Below are 17,594 nucleotides of genomic sequence, written 5' to 3' on the forward strand. Positions count from 1 at the left end.
CTCAAAATTAAATTAAATTAATTTTTTTTTAGATTTTAATCTACTTTTTAGACATGATTTTAAGGTTTAAACCATTTCATTGAAATTTCATATTCGAGATGAACTTGGTGACATCAATATTGGTATTTTTTTGTGGCCAAAATATGGATGCTCAAAATGTTTATCTCTCCTCTCCCTTTACAACACCCCTCTCTTCTCTATCAATCACGAGAAACTAAAATGTGATAAAAATAAAGTTTCATGACTAAAATGTAAAATCTGGAAACTATAGAGACCAAATTGTAAAAAAACACGTCCAATGAATAACATAATAAATAATAATTTATGAGTGTATGAACATTATAATGAAACATAAAAATGCCTCAATGTTTTTTTTTACTTCCATGGTTAATGATATGAAATTGGCTCAAGTAACCAAACATCAATCCCCATCACAATCCCTAATTCCTGCTCATTTCAGGAAAAAAAAAACACATTGAAAGAAGAAACATAGAACATTGGGGCATCATAATAGGAAGGACCACATGCATAGAACATATCTCATTGAATGTATTGTTGCATTTAAAGCATACAACTACTAGCTAGTTGCAAAAAAAATGGTGCCAACTTTACATAAACATTTGTATTTACAAAGAATATGTTAGAGAATCATAAAAAGTATTATATACATAGACAATGTGTGGCCCACGTTCTTACTCCTTGATACTAAAAAAATAAATTAAGGTGGTAGGAGCTAAGAATTTTTCATGCTACTAGTTTGAGGCCAAATAATTTTTTGAGGTCAAAACATAAGAGAGAGATAGAGAAAAAAAAGTGTAGTATGTTTAAGCACAAGCCCAAATGCAATGCAAATTTTTTTAAAAAAATACACGCCATCATTTGCCTCCTCAAGTCAAACATGTTTGAAAAACTTAAGTAGAAAAAGCATAAGAGAAAAACATTTACAGTATAAATTATAATTTTGTGACCATAAAAATGTTACCTTTTTTAATATGTTTGAATGTCTTCCATTTTGGCCATACTTGTAGATGGCTTTTTGTTAATGTTCTTATAAAAGATAAGAGAGTTTCAATTCTCTTGCTTATCAAGAGAGATAGTCTAAAAACAAAAATGATCATAAGAGGGATCAATATATATTTTCAGGAACATGTTTTAACGGGAAAGGTCTTATCAATAATCACAAAGATGGGAGAAGGATCCTTGATCATTTTGAATATAAAATGGTCATGAAGGCCTAGAGAAGGATCCTTAAATTTTTTTAGAGACACATATAAAGATTTAATAGAAACACGTTTGGAGACATGAACATCTTGCCGTGAAATTTTTTATAAAGACACGTTTAGAGATTTTAAAAGGGATTTTTATTAGAGACATTATAGACATGGAGTAAAATTATTGCTTTTATTAAAAAGTTTAAAAGATAGAGATGTAATTCAAAAGATATCATGACATGTCATCTTCATAATGCTTGTGTTAATCCTATTATTTCTCCATTGATTCTTATAAGAAGTATGAGATGTTCAAACATGTTAAAACTACCAGAGTAAATGAAGCTTGATGATCGAATGCAAAATGTTAATGAATTATTGGATTGTTAGGAGATATTTTCTTTATAATATCAAACTAACTTTCAAAAACAATATGGAGATATAACTTAGTTGCTCAAAATCTAGATACAACCTCATGTTTTCAGGCTATGATAAAATTTTAAGATCTAGCATATAAAAGTTTCACTTTCGATACAGTGGACATGACTCTCACTTTTAAGGAGTATAATTCTCTTTTATATTGTCTAAAATTTGACTTAGTGCACTTTTATATGCCAAGAAAGAAGGTTCAATTAAATTATACCTAGTTGACCAAGATAGGCTGTAAGATAGTGTATGAAAAAATAACCAAACGAGGTTCTAGTCAGGGTTGGTTCTATAACACATTAAAACATATATTTAAAAAGAGATTGTATGATGAGAAAAATAAGATTTGTTTGAAGATTTTGACTTGCTTATTTATGGTCTAATCCTTTTTCCATCGGCAAATAGGATGATAATATATTCAAGAGTATGGTTGCTCTTCAGATTAATCTAGTAGTTGCAATATTAATAGAGACATTTTCATCTTTGAATCATTGTAGAAAAACAATCACTTGAGATGTTGTTTATAATTGTTATTTGTTTGGACAATAAGCCATATAATAGAATGAAAGATGTTGAGTTTATTTAGAACATTATGGAATTTGTACTCCAATTTTAGAGAAATTGATTGAGCATCTATTAAAAGAGTTAGGAAGGACTACTTGCAAGATTAATTTTTTAGCATGAGAAAATCTCCATTTCTTTAGAAAACACGATATGCTTCTTATATTGCATATTATGGTGATTACTTATGGTCCCATTGATGAGAACTCAATGTTGCATTAGTTATTGACCTAACATGGTCATGCAACAGCTAGGATTTGAGTATTTCATTATAAGAACCACAAGTTTACCTCAGTTTTACAAAAAGCTCAAAACTTTAAGAAATTTAATAAAGCTGGTAATAAGAGTTTAGAAAGACCCTGGTGTGGTCAAGATTGCTAAAAGAGTTTATGGAAGGGTTACTGCTAGATATTTGTTATGTAAAAAGACTAGAGAAAAAGAGTATTAGATTCCACCCTTTAAGGGTCTATAAAGATTGATGGCTTAGATCTTGGAAGTTGTTTACTAGGAGATATGAGTATAATAAGAGTTTTGCAATTCAAGCCTAAATTTATAATTGGAGGAGCTAAGTGCCAATAAATGAAAATTAGGGGTCAATCTTACAACTTGAGAGTAGAGGCTCGCCACCATGAAAGAGAAAATGATGATTTGCCGACTTAGCCACAACAATGTAAACATGCTTTTAAAGAACTTTAAGTAAAATCAACATCATGGCATAAGCTAAGAAGGAGCAAGATTATAGGGTAGCTGAAATGGTACAGGTAGCATTCACAATTGAGGAAAGAGTTGTGGAAAAAGAAAAGCCAAATATCAAATGTGAAGTTGTCTAAATCAAGATATATAGATTAGAGCAGACGAAATAGATGCTTTAAGAACAATGCCAATAGCAAGCTTAGTTGATCACACGATTAGATGACCATTTGGAGCAGTTAGTTACCTAGCAAGATGAGTTTGTCTTAATTATACAAACTCTAATAGATGAGAGAGAAGTTTTAAGAAGGGAAGCACAACATTAGGCTTCTGAAACCATGTACTATCATATGCATGCTGAAGATGACAATAATTGTACCATGATTGAAAGGCATAACTCAGCAGGTAACATAGGGCCAATCAATTTTAAAAAAGAAATCATACACTATTTTGGTTAGATTCGAGATTACATTAATAAGGTTGCAGTATATTCTAATTCGAGGTTATGAAAAGAATGAGCAGAATAGTTTTGTTTAGGACAACAATTTTCAAAAATAGTTTGTATTATATTAAACTTATAAACTATTGTTTTAGATTAATGAAAAGATGACTTATAAACTTATAAAATAGTTTGTATTACCTTTAGATATTTAATGAATTGCTTGATATTTGATACTTGATTTATATTTAAATAAATTATAGTGAGAGAAATTTCCAGGCCAAAATTCTCATAAGTTGGTGTTCTCACTAAAAACTTTTCAATAAAATTTAACCTAGTTTATCCTCACAATCCTAATATAATAATAAAAAAAAGGCAAACAATAATAAAAATGCATACCCAAGCTCTTTACATTTTATTTATAATTTTTTAGCGTAGGTCCATGAAAAAATATCGATAATCCTCCAAAAGTTAAACTTCCCCTATAATATAGATCTTTTAGTTTTTTTTTTTTCATTTCTAATCTAATGATACAATAACACAATATTGTTTTATTATAATGTGTTTTTTAGCAATATTATAAATGTCTAATGTATTAAATTAATTTTTTTTTCTTTTTACATATTGCATATAATATACACTAATTTATTATTTCATATATATATATATATATATATATATATATATATCAATGTATTAATGTCCATATGAAATTATTTAAGAGAAACGAAATGCAAGGAAAAAAAAAAGACCGAAACAGTTCACTTACAGACTTCAAAGCTACAAAAAAAAAAAAAAAAGATTTAAGGACGAAATGTAAGAGAGAAGCTCAGGATAATCCACTCCAAAAAAATAAAATAAAAATAAAAATGGCACTCCTCTCTTCTTCTCCTTCCCTCTCAATAACTTCTCCAACTTACCGTTACTACCCTTCCCGTCGACTTTGCTTCTACCCAATCTCAGCCACACACGTAGTTACTCTACACCACATCGACAAGTCGTCTCTTACAATCTCCGAAACCTCGTCGGAGGACCAACTGTGGGCCGCCGCGTGTCTCCGTGTACGTTCCTTCCACGAATTCAAGCCTTCCACTTTCGGTATCCAAGTCAGTCTTTGATTTTCTCTTTGAATTAGTAAATTTATTTTTGAATTTTGTGTTTGGTTGCACACAAAATTGAAACTGATTAATAATTGTTAGGATCATAAAAGATACCTAGCAGAGCGTGAATTCGAAGCTTTAAAAGAACGAATTGCTGGTAAAAGAACCGGTTTTAATAGAGTTTCGTGTTTAAACGCGTCGCTTCCGTTGTCACAGTTTTTGAGCTTGCCTGATGATGATTTATGCGCGCAATGTAAGGTTTGTTTAATTATTATTATTATTATTATTATTATTATTATTATTATTATTATTATTACTGTCCGTGTTAAATTTGCAAGTGATAATAATGTTGTCTTTTTTTTCTTCTTCTTCTAATTTCTAATTTTAATTAATTGTAGTTTAGTGAGAATGGAGAAGATAGAGTGGTGGTGGGGACACTTGATGTAAATCAATGTATGAGTCTTCCTGATGAAATTACTGGAATGAAACCTCAGGTAAATTTTTTTTTAATTTCTTTAATTGTGGATTATTATTGTTCTTATCTTGATTATAGACATTATTATAAATAGGCAGATTTGGGGGTGTTCAATCTGTAAAAATAAATAAATAAACAACTGAATTGCTTAATCCCACATCAGAAATTAATTTTACTATCTGTTTGCATTCTTTGTTTGCATTATATATACTTACATTACTTGTCTGGAGTGGAGCATTTATTAGGCTTTCCTCTAGTTTCTCTAATCCAGGGTATTTTTTTGTTGGGGGGGGGGGGGGGGGGGGGGTTCTGGTGCTTAAATGGTCATGTTTTGATGTTACTTTCACAAAACATTTCCTTCGATGAAGATCGAGTATGATTGTGAGGGAATGCTAAGTAGGCTGTATTTTCTTTGATCGACACATTTCTATTCTTGCTTAAATGAAAACTTGTTTAACTACTTGCTGTTTACATCTGGTTTGGTTTCAATGGCTCTTCTTCCTTGCTTCATGCTTTCGATATTGTTCTGTATTTTTTATCAATTTGGTTCATGAAAAACTGTTCTTTTTTATTTTCCCCCAAGAGTGCCAATACACAGTGTACTCGTGATCTCTTGTTTTTGAGATCTTTTCTTATTTCACCAGTTTTTTCAGGAATGCTAACACAGTTGTAATTGCTTGTGTTTAATGTTATCTGAAAAAGTTACTTTTCAAAGCTTTCCAATCTTTTTCTTGTAGAATAGTGTAGTATAATACCACAATCCCACTCTGTGAACACCATCTTTATGGATAGTACTTAGGAGTACTGTGATATAATTTCTGATCAACCTGGCATGATTTCCTTGGACTTTGACACGCCCATCATGAATTGTTCCTGGCCAGGTCAGGCCCAGACCTAAGGCCTGATTACTTTTCTTGTGCATTCCTGGATTGAACAAACCGTAGCTCCAGTTTTGAATACTTTGCTCAGTAAGGTTTCTTATGGTTGGGCCAGGCCAAGAGTCATCTCTCTTGTGAAGAATAGCTACAATGAAAATTATTCTAATGTGTGTTTTTTATTGGAAATGTATGAATTTCTTTCCCCAAATGTTTTCTGAAACAACAATTATATAAACAATGACAAGAAGAACTTAAAAATAAACTACCACTCATTGTTGCACCCCCAGTATTTATTAGTTTGACAAGGGTTCTATTATGTTGTGAATTTTGAAATATTGTAGTGGTTTTCCATGTTGCTTCAACAGGGTATTGAAGGTCAATTTGCTAGGGGATACTTGAGCAATGTATGTGTTGCCAATGAACTTCATAGGAATGGATTGGGTTATGATCTTGTTGCAAAGTCTAAAGCAGTTGCTCAGAAATGGGGTAAGAACTTGTTAAAGTCATTTTCAGAGCAGCCATACCTTCTCTAATCTTTCAGATGCAGTTCATGCACATTGCTACATGATTCTCTAAACATAGAAAACAAAGGAAGGGGAAAACCGGAAAATAATGCCAAAAATGAGATTGATGTATGTTTGAGAATTGAAGTACCGAATGTGATATTTGCAATTGCTCTATCGTTGCTGATTAATAATCTTGAATAGGCATTACCTGGATACAGATGTAACTAAGGCTCACGCCCATACTTTCCATCTTGAGTATCGTGCTTTAAGTTTCATTGAGATGTTTTTGCCTCTTTCTGAATTCTCTACTAGCTTGTTTAAGTTCTGCTTATGAATAATTTAGTTTAGTTTGGTGAATTATTTTCAGGCATAACTGATCTCTATGTCCATGTTGCTGTCAACAATGAACCAGCAAAACAGTTATACATGAAAAGTGGTTTTGTCTATGAAAATGACGAGCCTGCATGGCAAGCCAGGTTCCTTGATCGGCCACGGAGGCTTCTATTATGGCTTGGTCTCCCAGGTAACCAAAACTGGTGATGGGGTTGATGATGTGCCCTACTTGTTTAATCTTCATATCACTTGATGAAATTCTTTTCCGTGGTGTCAGTCAATGTTAATAGCATTTAAACACCTTTTTTCTCCTTCTTTTGATTTTAAATTTTAATTTGTAAAGCATTTGGTAACAAGGTGGTCAGAGGAACTGGTATCAATGTGACAACGAAAAATTATGATTATATTATTGAGAAGGTGTTTGAGCTCAATGACATTTGTTTTCCATGACATTAATATATTGATTATATGAGATTATTTTTCTCTTCACTGCTCTCTATAGTTGATTACAATTCGACGAGTCAACAAGATGTTAAAACATATTTGTAGGCATATGCATCCATGCCGTTCTCTTATAAACTCTAACGAGTGAACCTCCGAAATTTCCTCATCTCTCTATTACCTTAGGGAAGCTACTATGCTTCTCACCCACCTTTTACAGGTGGTTTGAAACTGTTACTGCCCTTTTGGGAAGCAGGATTAGTTGCTTTTTGGAAAAGCTTATATTGTTTGCCGTTTTAGCTAGTTTAGGTCTCCCTTGGTCTTGAATTAATAGACAGCAGCAGGAGGCAGCAGTGATGGCTGAATCATTTATGGACTGGGCTTAGGGTCCGATTTGTCTCCTTTTATTGGATCTTTTAGGTTCAATAATTGTACCATTGCTGTGTAGTGTTCCCCCTTGATTTGTTTGGCCTTCTGGTGGTGTATCATCGAACCAAGAAAATGTTCCAACGAGGTTAGCCTCTCTCAACACCTGCAAATCAAGCATTTTCTCTGATAGCCTGCATATTTCCCATTTCTGCTGTAGCTCAGCATGCCCTTCGGAGCTTATTATGAAACCGAGTGCAAAGACAAACTGTTCGGGCAACTAGCAGTGCAAGACAATAGAGGTGCCAAGCAAGCACTAAATTGGTACTGCTATGATGATTATTGCAGTGTTTTTCATTAAATTATAATAATAACTAATCTCTCAGAAATCTGCTCTCGTCATCATCATCAAAGCGGATCTTAGCTTAAAGTGTCATTTTCATATTTTCCAGTTACCAGTTTTTATACATTAAAATAAGAAGAAAAAAGAAAAAAAAAATCATCTTCTAAGCATAAAAATGATTTAATACCAAAAATAACAAAAAAAAAAAAAACTAAACAGAGAAGTTTGAATGACTGTACTTTACAAGGATATCTGTTGCTGTACAACCAAGACTGAGTATCTTTCAGTGGTTTCCATTGAAGCGAGCAGATTTCCAATAACACCAAGCTCTGGGTACTCGTTCATATAATCAAGACCTGCTGTTTGTATTGTTTCCACATCTTTGCTTCTCCCAACAATAAAGAGGTCATATTTATCGAGGATTGATCGGATTTTCTTTGAAGTTTCCAGTCCATCGCTTACCGTCTCCTCAATGTATTTCACTTCTCTATGCTCTATGGAGCCAGGCTTAATATTCCTCAACCTCTCAGAATCTTGCATTTTCTCCCAATCAGATTTAATCTCACCAGTTGAGAGAACGAAATGGATTATTGTTAGGCTAATGTTTCTGTGCTGAGACATGCGTTTAGCCAACACCAGAGCTTCTCGATCATCTTCACCTCCGAAGAACATCAGAGCAACAAGTAGGGACTGCTCTCTTGATGAGTCCCTGGAAATGGAATTTACTTGATTACCATGGTCGATGAGGATCCCCACTGAGCATGGTGCTCTCTCAAGGACACAACAATTCAGTGTCCTAAATCTAGAGTCTTGTGATTCAATAGACCCATCAACAAGCCATTTTAGATGAAATGGAAGCACTATAAAGGATGCAAGTTCATCCAATGCAAGTGTGCATATGTCCTGGTGCATGAATTTGGTTGGAGAGATTGATGTGAAGACATTTACAGATTCTATCTCGCAATTGTTTCGCCAGAAGTTACTGAAAGAGAGAATGACATTCTCAGAAATGGAGCGGGCAGAGAGAGACTTTTTCTGCTTTTGGTGGGAAATGAAGAGCGAGGTTGCTCGCCCGCTGATCTTGATAAGATGAAGTGCACAAACAGAGACCGGGCTCTCTAGAGTTGGGCACAAGGCTTGGAGAAAATTGATGATGCTGGTCACATTATCTGGCCTGTAAATGCATGCTAGCACACACAGCTCTTTGCTATGCATAATGTTCCTTTTCTGATAGCCTGCATATTTCCTTGATGGATCATACAGCCAGTTCACGAAAATAGGCGAGATGGTTGCCGACAATAGAATGGTAATGGCCAAAAAGGAGAACATCCCTTCAGTAAATACCTATTCTTGGACACGAATAAGAAGAAAATGAGAGAACATTAGAGCAGAATTAGATATCGGACATGCTAGAACTGATTGGCTAACAATTATGCAATAGAAGTCAATGCATCTAATGTCAAGGGTTGATTAAATACCCCTGCTTCTGAGATAAATGCATACGCGCCCAGCTCAACGATCCCTTTAGAGCTTATTATGAAAGCAAGCGCGAAGGCATCCTGTTTTGGCATCCTGTAATAGAAGAGAGCTACCAAGCAAGCTCCAAATTTGGTCAAGCTGACTACAGTGACAACGATTGCTGTGCCCTTCGTTAATTTTTTGTCAAAACTGATCTCACTAAAATTTGCTTTCATCGTGCACATGGCCATAAACAAAGGTACAAGTACGCCTGAGACCATGCATTCGAACTTCTCAACGAGAGCTGATGCAAGAGGAGGTCCTGCTGGTACAGCCAATCCAAAAGCAAGTGACCCAAGGAACATGTTTAGGCCAATAAAGTGAAATATTAGACCAGAAACCAATGCGCCTAGAACGATGAAGTAAATATATAAATCTCTGACAGGCCTTCCTTCGGGTGTTTGTTTGATCACCCAGAGCATTGCCGGTCTCACCACAAATACAGTCAGAATAATAAAGGCCGTAGTTATTGCTACAATTTTAAGAGCTCCTTGATAATGATGCCGGTAAAAAATGCCTACAAGGAGGGCATTACATGCAAGAAATTGGGTCAGTAATTCACTGCTTAATGCTGCAGAGAGTCCTAATCTGCCAAGCTCTGAATGGGTTAGTTCGAGGTCACTGACAAAGCTACAGGTGACAGGAAACGGAGTCATGGAATGCACTAACATCACCAAGGAAAGCGAAAGCTTATCTAGTTTGAGTAGCCCCAAGTAACTGTTGACAATCGACGTGGTTACCGCGCCAAATAGTACAGGCATCACCATAGACAGCACACCGCTGCAAAGTGCCATTCTCCCAGTCTTTCTTATCAGGCTTAAATCCATTTTAACTCCATTTAGAAAAACAAAGAGTTGGAAACCGAATCCACCAATTGTGCCAAACAGTTGGTCACTGTCAATCGCAAACATGATCCTTCTGTAATCTGCTTGCAACCCGAGGCCTGCCTTACCAAGGATCATTCCAGCCTGGTACAAAAATCAATTATACTAAAGTTTGAGCATATGCTCGATTATATTTATGTGTGTGTATATAAAATCATACTATTACATCGCAAGATAAATAACACACATTAAATCAAGAAGTTAATGCGTTTTATATAGCTAAAAAAGAAACAGCTAAAAAAGAAACAGGATCAGACAAGAAACATTACATAATTATAAGATGATCAGAACAATGAACAATACGTACAAGAATCTGAGAAACCAACAAAGGGATGCTGAAGCGCTTAAGGATGAAATGAAAAACATGGCTGGTGAAGAAGATTGCAAACATAAGTAGCTCCAACCTGGGCAATGGAGCCTCCAAAAGGTTACTATCGCCCTGAAAAACACCAGGTGAATTAATAAATGGTGGTATGGTTGTGCATTGTTTTAATTGTGTGATATTGTGGTCTATTTCATGTGAATGAGAACTCATATTGCTACTGATCGATGATGGGGGAAAGCAAGGGGCGAGGGAGGGGATGAAATAAGAAAGCTGAGAGCATAAAACAGGACCTTTCTATTTGTTTGTTTCTCCTGAACAATGTTCTGTCATCTCTTACTCGTCAGGTTGTTTCCTGGCTTGAATACTCGGGAAAGAAATTAAAGATTCCAGTTGTCCATTTGCTCTTATCAACAACAAAAAATAATAATAATTCTTAAGAAAGAAACAACAGAAAATCGAACTGTCGAATAACTTTTGAAAACAAGCAAGAAGTTAGCTCCATTTGCTATAAATGGACATGCCAATTACTTCATGATACGCTGTTCACAGGTCTGGGAAAGGCTGTGTCAATGTGTAAGTACTTGCGTGTGTTGCCTAACTAGTTATTTATAGTTGGTATTAAGTGTTCTTCATTAGTAAAGATAATTTGGTGTTCTGATAATATGATTTTAAGACCCTAAAATTACAACAAAAAAATAAATAATAGTGAAAATCCAAAAAGTTAAATGGGATATTCGAAATAAAATAATCTTTTTAATACTCACAGGTCTTAAAAACTCAACTTTATGCAAGTATATACGTTGCTAAATTGAATACGAATAACAGAAAAGGAAGCAAATAATAATAATAATAATAAAGGAAGCAAAAAAAAAAAAAGTAATAACAGAAAAGGAACGAGAGAAATTTTTTTTTTTTTTTAAAATCCATTTAAAACTGGCCCAAGCTTAGATAAAACTATTACCGAAATAATCAAACTACAGAATCACTTCCCCCCAAAAAGGTGGATCATTGGATAAGTAAACCTTCGTGTGGTCTTTTCATTCCATCCAATACACCAAAAGTTTCTTTTCCTGGGTAGTGTTTGATTAGTATTATGAAAAAAATATAAGAATAAATATATTATTAAGATAATTTTAGATTGAAATACTCGAGGAGAATAAATATATTATTATAGAAAAGATATATCTTCAAAGATAATATTTTTTATTTTTAAAATATCATTGTAAAATCTCTCAAATTCAAAATTATCTAACTAAGACATGTAAGTATAAAAATGATTATTATCACAGTTTTAAAACTCAACTCGAGAGATGACTCGATTCAAGGCCAGGTCATATGTCGAGAGGGTCATCTTGGGTTGACATAGGTTTAACATATGGATAAAAATAATTATAATCATAATTTTAAAACCAGACTTGAAAATCAACTTAGGGTAAGGCCTGGGTTATGGGTCAAGAGAGACAACTCATGTTGATGCAATATATGTATATATAAAGAATCAAAGCAACCTGGTTTTAACCCCAAAAAAATTCAAAAAAAAAAGTCAACGGGTTTCAGACATGTGTTTTATCCTAGGTTGATCGAGTAGCAGGTAGACCCGGGTTTTTAACTGCATGAGATCGGGTCAATTCTTTCTCTATTTTTTCTTAAATCTTGGCCAATCCAAGCCCCTGGTTTGTCGATCCTTTGTCAACTTTCCCATGTTATTATAATATAGTTTGATTTTATAACTAAGGTTATTATAATATTATTAATTTCAACATTCAATATAAACTAAAGTAAAAAATAATAATATTTAATTATTCTTTTAAAATATGTAAGTTTGAAAGTAATGCATATTAAAGGTAAAATTAACTTTTTTTATATTTTATTTTTTCTTATCCACCATAACAAAAAAAAATAGAGACAATCATTATGTTTAATTATATACCACTATCAAACACAATTATGTCTCTATCTTATTTTCAGTTTTGTCTCCATTGTTTTTGTTTCTTTTATCCTGGAATAGTAACCAAACACTACCTTAGTGTCCACGCTTCGCCACGGGTTTTGAAAAAAAAAATGATGCTCAAGTGCCGAAATAAGGTAAAAAATGACATAAAAAAATTAGTCATAACTAACCAATAACTTTGGTAAACAAGGTTGAGCCAACTAGTGATATTCTACCAAATCCGCAGACTGAGTTATGAGTTTATTGAATAACCTGGTAAAAAATAAAAAGGATTATAAAGCCTTTCTTTAAAATAAAAAAAAACTCATGTCAACTATTCAAACTCATGACCCGAGTCATTAAACTCAAAGCATCTAATCTAGAAAAACCACGATGCCTAATTCCTAACCAATCAAATATTGAAAAATAAAATTAAAAAAATAATTTTAATTATACAAAAGGATTTAAAAATAGCAATTTAAATAATGAGGATCAAAATAAAAATAAAAATAAATTTTATATTTAATTGAAGGGTGAAATTGAAAAAAAAATCAATTTAGTAAATAGAAAAAAAAATTAAACAATCGAGGATCAAAATTGATAAAAAAAAAATAATGTTGTAATTAGAGGGTGAAATTGAAAAGAATAATAACTTTTACAAAAGGTTCAAGAAAAAAAAATTACAAATGAAAACAATGAGAATCAAATTGAAGAACATAATACCATCCATTCGAATTGAATGATGATATTGAAAATGAGTAAAACTTAATACCATCATGGAAAACAATTGAGTTCTTCATTTACGATTGGACATTGACTAGAATAACCCTGATTCATTTTCATCGCATCCATAATCATATTCTTATAAGGATTACTATTATCATCTATAACTTTATGCACGTTGCTAAAATTAGAAGTTAACCCAACCATCCTTCCTACCATGGTATCGTGAGGAACTTATGGTTCTCTTTTTGCATACCAACATGTGTATTTTCCATGAATTTTTTTTGTAGAAGATGCATCGTTACATCTGAATCGAAAAACTTTTTATTTTTATACCTCCTGCATGTACATCTAATACCCCATCCACTAATATTTCTCGGATTAGATAGTGTGTAATTAATAAAACCATGAACCTTATTACAATAATCCATCCTCCGCAACCCTTAGGGTGAATCTCTATACATCCACAAATGATCATCCATTACTTATAACTTTTTTTTTTTGGATTCGAGGAAACCCCACCCCCCGGAAAGCGCACTTTGTGGGCCCAGGTGAGTGAGTAAAACCCCGGCTGTCCCAGGCTCTTACAAGAGGTGCACGCCCTGACTCGAACTCGAGACCTGCTGTGCAGATCTCAAGCCCTTTGCCACCACGCTACACCCATTGGGGACGTCCATTACTTATAACCTATATAAAATAATGATGACAACATGTATTAATTAACTAAGTTAACTAAATAATTTGTAAAAATATTGATTTAATTCAAACTTATTCAATCTATTTTAATAGTACTCTTGATTCATTATCAATTATCTACATAAATTCAAATTTCTATATACTTACCAAAATTTCAACTTGGTAATAAAATTGATTAAATGGACCTGTTAAATAAGTCATTGTTTATTTCATCACAAAACATCTAAGTTAAAAATTCAATATAAGTTTCATCAATTTACAAACAAATATAATATTATAAAATCTAAAACAAACCCTAACATGTACAAATCATAAATCCATACAACAAATTTGTAGGAGAAAAACCTATAAAACAAGTAAACACCAAAACAAAATACATATACTACAAAAAAAATCAACATTTTAAAATTGAGTTCAAATAAAAAAAATAGATTTGCTTACTTAGAGTAGAGAATCCTCAATAAAATTTGAATCAAAACATAGATACTAACAAATTGAGTATTATGGTAGCCATATTTGTTGTGGGAGGTTGAATTGTGTTGGGATGAAGGGAGGAGATGGCTGTTTGTTGCAAAAAAAAAATGCATAAAGAAAAAGAAGAAATATGAGAGGGGGAGAGGAGAGTCAATTGCTTGGTCATAAATTAAATATCACTAACAACATTATTAATAAAATTATTCCTTTAGTAGCTCCGTTGGTCATTATGCTAATAACAATGCAATGACACCATGTGATTTGTCTTTTTAAATCCCACAGTAATTTTCTTGGTATATACCGAGAAAACGTTTTCATCGGCATATTTACTAACGTGCTTTACCATCGTTAATGTCATCAGTAAACGTTACATGTCATCGTACTATTTAAAATTTTTTTTCATTCATTATTTTTCCAATGAAATTTCCTTAGTATATATTGAGAGAATTTTTTTATCGGTATTTACCGATGAATACAGAGATAGAAAATTTTATTGGTAAAGGTTATCACAGTATACCCAAAAAATAATAATAATCAATATTTATGTTTATATTTATTAATTTTTTAGTATTGAATAAGATGTATGGAGGTATGGAAGATGCCCTCATTTTATTAATTAAAAAAAAAATTATCGGCTCTCTCTCTCTCTTTCTATTTCAGAAACAGTTGACTGTGTAAAAGTAATATTCCATAAGAGCACGCTGTTTTCCTATGATTAGTTTGAGCAAACAAACAAATACCTTAAACGAGAATGAATATAATTTGATAAAAACAGCCATCATTCTTAATTATTTGAACCCATCAATTTTGGCAAAGATTTCTTGCACTTTTTCGGAAACGTAGTACATGTTTATCGCAACTATATGCTGTTATTGCAAATTTTGCTGGGTTACGATCCACCTCAAGATATATAGAACTTCAAACCCTGAAAACAAGAAGAAGAAAAAAAAATTTACTTTACCATTGACATCTCAATAAAATATATAGAGACGCAACAAGAAGTAATTACTGAATGTAGTCGATGTTAATTATGCCGGCAACAGGGTTAGCGATTTGAGTGAAGGCTTCCTTGGAGAGGTCAAGCGTCGATGGACATCCAGGACAGTGATCCACAACCTTCACAGTTACAGTCTTGCCTGTGCATGGATGCGGTACTGGATTCCTGGGACCTTTACATGTAACATGGAACACTTTTCCACAAGCAGCCCCGTTGTTCCATAAACTATCATTTGCTGCTGCTATCATAACACCAAAGCCTTTGTTGCCATAGCAGGCAGATGCTGTCATGTATTAATTTGAGAAAAAAAGAGATAAAAAATATTAGATAGTCATCGATAGCCGAAGCTCTCAAAGATCTTGGTGCAAATTTTGGAGACATTGATGGCATACACAATAATATTTTTTCAATTGGGGTCTTTTACTATCAAAGCATTATAAAATTGTCTTTACATGCATTACTATTCTTGTATTTCAAGAAAAAAATTCAGAACTCAAGAAAAAGAAATTGATTTTTTTTAATGTCAATTCATGAGTGGGAGAGGTTTGATCGGATTGGTAGATACTATTATATATGCAAAATATTCATCATTATAAAACATGAAAACAGTGCTGTTTAAAAACCCTAGCGTTGAAAAGCACCATTTGTCAGAAAACTCACGAACATAGTTTGTGTAGAAAGTAGCGATTCCCGGTATAGCAACAGCTACAGAGAGAAGGCTTGCAAAAATCCCCATCGCGATCAAAATCCTCTTTCCCATGGCCACTTCACTCTTTTCTTTAGTTTACTGGCTAATATCTACCTTCAAACACTATGTTGTGAGTAGTAAAATGTTTTGGTACGTCAGACCAATTTGGTCTCCTCCCATTATATAGGAATGAAACCTCACGACAGGATTTTTTTTATGGTAAGATATCAATTCTAGGCTGCTTGGATTCAGAGTACCTACGATAAGTTTTTCATGGATATGTTTGCATTGTCAACAGATAATTTATGGAATGAAATTAACTCCTATTCAGTAGTATGAAATTAACTCAGGTATGGTTCACTGCATGTCTACAGATTTTATTTTATTTTTTTATGGAGATTCGATGGTGTCCATAACTGTTTTTAAAATTGATAACCTTGGTTTTAATATATATATATATAGGTTTAGAAGGAAAAAAAATTAATCATGAAATTAAAATCTAATACATATTAGATGACATCTTATTTAAATATTGAATATATGATATACTGTAAGATCTTTTTTAGAATATTAAGATGACAGTATATTGGATTGATTAGGATGAGTCTAAGCTAACCAGTCAAATTAAAAACATGAATCATGAGACGGTGATAACTATATAAAAGCATATTGAAACAAATCATGAAGGTAAATTTTTAACTAACCTCATGTTAAAGAATGAAATTAGAAAAAAATATATATGATATTAAAAAAAAACAGAAAAAAAAAAGACTCGATTAAACCTAAGTTAGCCTATCAAACCGACAATTCACCTTATGCAACCCATTAGATTTAATATTTTTTAATTTAATTATACAATAATTTTTTAAAAGAACAATTAAGTACTAACTAGAGGTTAAATTAAGAAAAAAGACTAAAAAGGGACTGAATTGAACCCAAGCTAATATATCAATCTGACAATTTGAGATATGCAACCCATTAGGACGTTTAACAAATTTTTTGTAATTTTTATTTAATTCTACCACAATGTTTTTTGAAAATTTGAGTATCAATAAAATATTGAGACGTTTGTCAAAGACCACAACAATCCTAAAGAAACATAATCAAAATATATAGCGATGACCAATTAAAAATAAATCAAAACACAAGATGAAATTAAAAAAAATCTACAAAACCCAAGATAAAATTGAAAAAAAAAAAAGAAGCCAAGTGCGAGAGCTTGGGCGGCCCTTCGCGACTAGGCCTCATTAAAATGGGCTAGACATGTGAGCCTTCTAGCCTAGGCCTACACGCATGGGGCCTTAATTTTTGTATTTATTAAACTAGACAGGTGACACTTGTCTACCTAGTTTTTCTTTGAAAAAAAAAAGTTGACACATTACTTATTGCATTAGATAACACATTGTTTGAAAATTAGAATTCAACAACCATAGTGGTTGTCGAAAAATCAGAATTCAATATCTTTTTGCTTAAAAATCTTTTTTTACCCAAAAACACCAAAATAACACCCTAAAGAGCCAAATAAACCTATATATGGCCTTAAATTAGCAAATATTTGGTCTAAAAACTAAAAATCAACACAAGAATTTCTTC

The 17,594-nt window shown here is 32.7% G+C and overlaps 3 protein-coding genes across 5 annotated transcripts; 1 reads left to right on the top strand and 2 right to left on the bottom strand.

Moving 5' to 3' along the window:
- The first annotated feature begins 4,065 nt into the window (after positions 1–4,065).
- LOC133688558 (GCN5-related N-acetyltransferase 7, chloroplastic) lies at positions 4,066–7,105 on the top strand. 3 transcript variants are annotated; one of them, XM_062108068.1, is made up of 5 exons: positions 4,066–4,430; positions 4,641–4,682; positions 4,823–4,918; positions 6,143–6,263; positions 6,651–7,105. In XM_062108068.1, exons 1-5 carry the CDS (start codon positions 4,194–4,196, stop codon positions 6,821–6,823), a joined length of 669 nt encoding a protein of 222 aa, XP_061964052.1. In that variant the 5' UTR covers positions 4,066–4,193; the 3' UTR covers positions 6,824–7,105. The 3 variants fall into 3 exon arrangements, with proteins under 3 accessions (XP_061964052.1, XP_061964051.1, XP_061964050.1); XM_062108067.1 differs by having other exon boundaries at positions 4,067–4,385; positions 4,524–4,682; XM_062108066.1 differs by having other exon boundaries at positions 4,068–4,430; positions 4,524–4,682.
- Positions 7,106–7,672: 567 nt separating this feature from the next.
- LOC133688556 (cation/H(+) antiporter 4-like) lies at positions 7,673–10,559 on the bottom strand. The gene is made up of 3 exons (XM_062108065.1): positions 10,476–10,559; positions 9,245–10,252; positions 7,673–9,110 (listed from the first exon to the last, which is right to left on the bottom strand). The coding sequence occupies exons 1-3, from the start codon at positions 10,557–10,559 to the stop codon at positions 8,007–8,009; spliced, it is 2,196 nt and encodes a 731-aa protein (XP_061964049.1). The 3' UTR covers positions 7,673–8,006.
- Positions 10,560–15,321: 4,762 nt separating this feature from the next.
- LOC133689194 (putative EG45-like domain containing protein 1) lies at positions 15,322–16,073 on the bottom strand. Its single transcript, XM_062108977.1, has 2 exons — positions 15,974–16,073; positions 15,322–15,596 (listed from the first exon to the last, which is right to left on the bottom strand). Exons 1-2 carry the CDS (start codon positions 16,071–16,073, stop codon positions 15,322–15,324), a joined length of 375 nt encoding a protein of 124 aa, XP_061964961.1.
- Between the last annotated feature and the right edge of the window lie 1,521 nt (positions 16,074–17,594).

This window comes from Populus nigra, chromosome 3, assembly GCF_951802175.1.
Source record: "Populus nigra chromosome 3, ddPopNigr1.1, whole genome shotgun sequence".
Taxonomy (NCBI): domain Eukaryota; kingdom Viridiplantae; phylum Streptophyta; class Magnoliopsida; order Malpighiales; family Salicaceae; genus Populus; species Populus nigra.

Coding starts and splice junctions, on each gene's coding strand:
- LOC133689194 (XM_062108977.1), bottom strand. CDS start 16,073: ATGGGAAAGAGGATTTTGATCGCGATGGGGATTTTTGCAAGCCTTCTC. Junction 15,597..15,973: donor TTTCTACACAAACTATGTTC/GTGAGTTTTCTG, acceptor AATACATGACAG/CATCTGCCTGCTATGGCAAC.
- LOC133688556 (XM_062108065.1), bottom strand. CDS start 10,559: ATGTTTGCAATCTTCTTCACCAGCCATGTTTTTCATTTCATCCTTAAG. Junction 10,253..10,475: donor TGTTGGTTTCTCAGATTCTT/GTACGTATTGTT, acceptor TTTTTGTACCAG/GCTGGAATGATCCTTGGTAA. Junction 9,111..9,244: donor CATTTATCTCAGAAGCAGGG/GTATTTAATCAA, acceptor GTCCAAGAATAG/GTATTTACTGAAGGGATGTT.
- LOC133688558 (XM_062108066.1), top strand. CDS start 4,194: ATGGCACTCCTCTCTTCTTCTCCTTCCCTCTCAATAACTTCTCCAACT. Junction 4,431..4,523: donor CTTCCACTTTCGGTATCCAA/GTCAGTCTTTGA, acceptor AATAATTGTTAG/GATCATAAAAGATACCTAGC. Junction 6,264..6,650: donor AGCAGTTGCTCAGAAATGGG/GTAAGAACTTGT, acceptor AATTATTTTCAG/GCATAACTGATCTCTATGTC.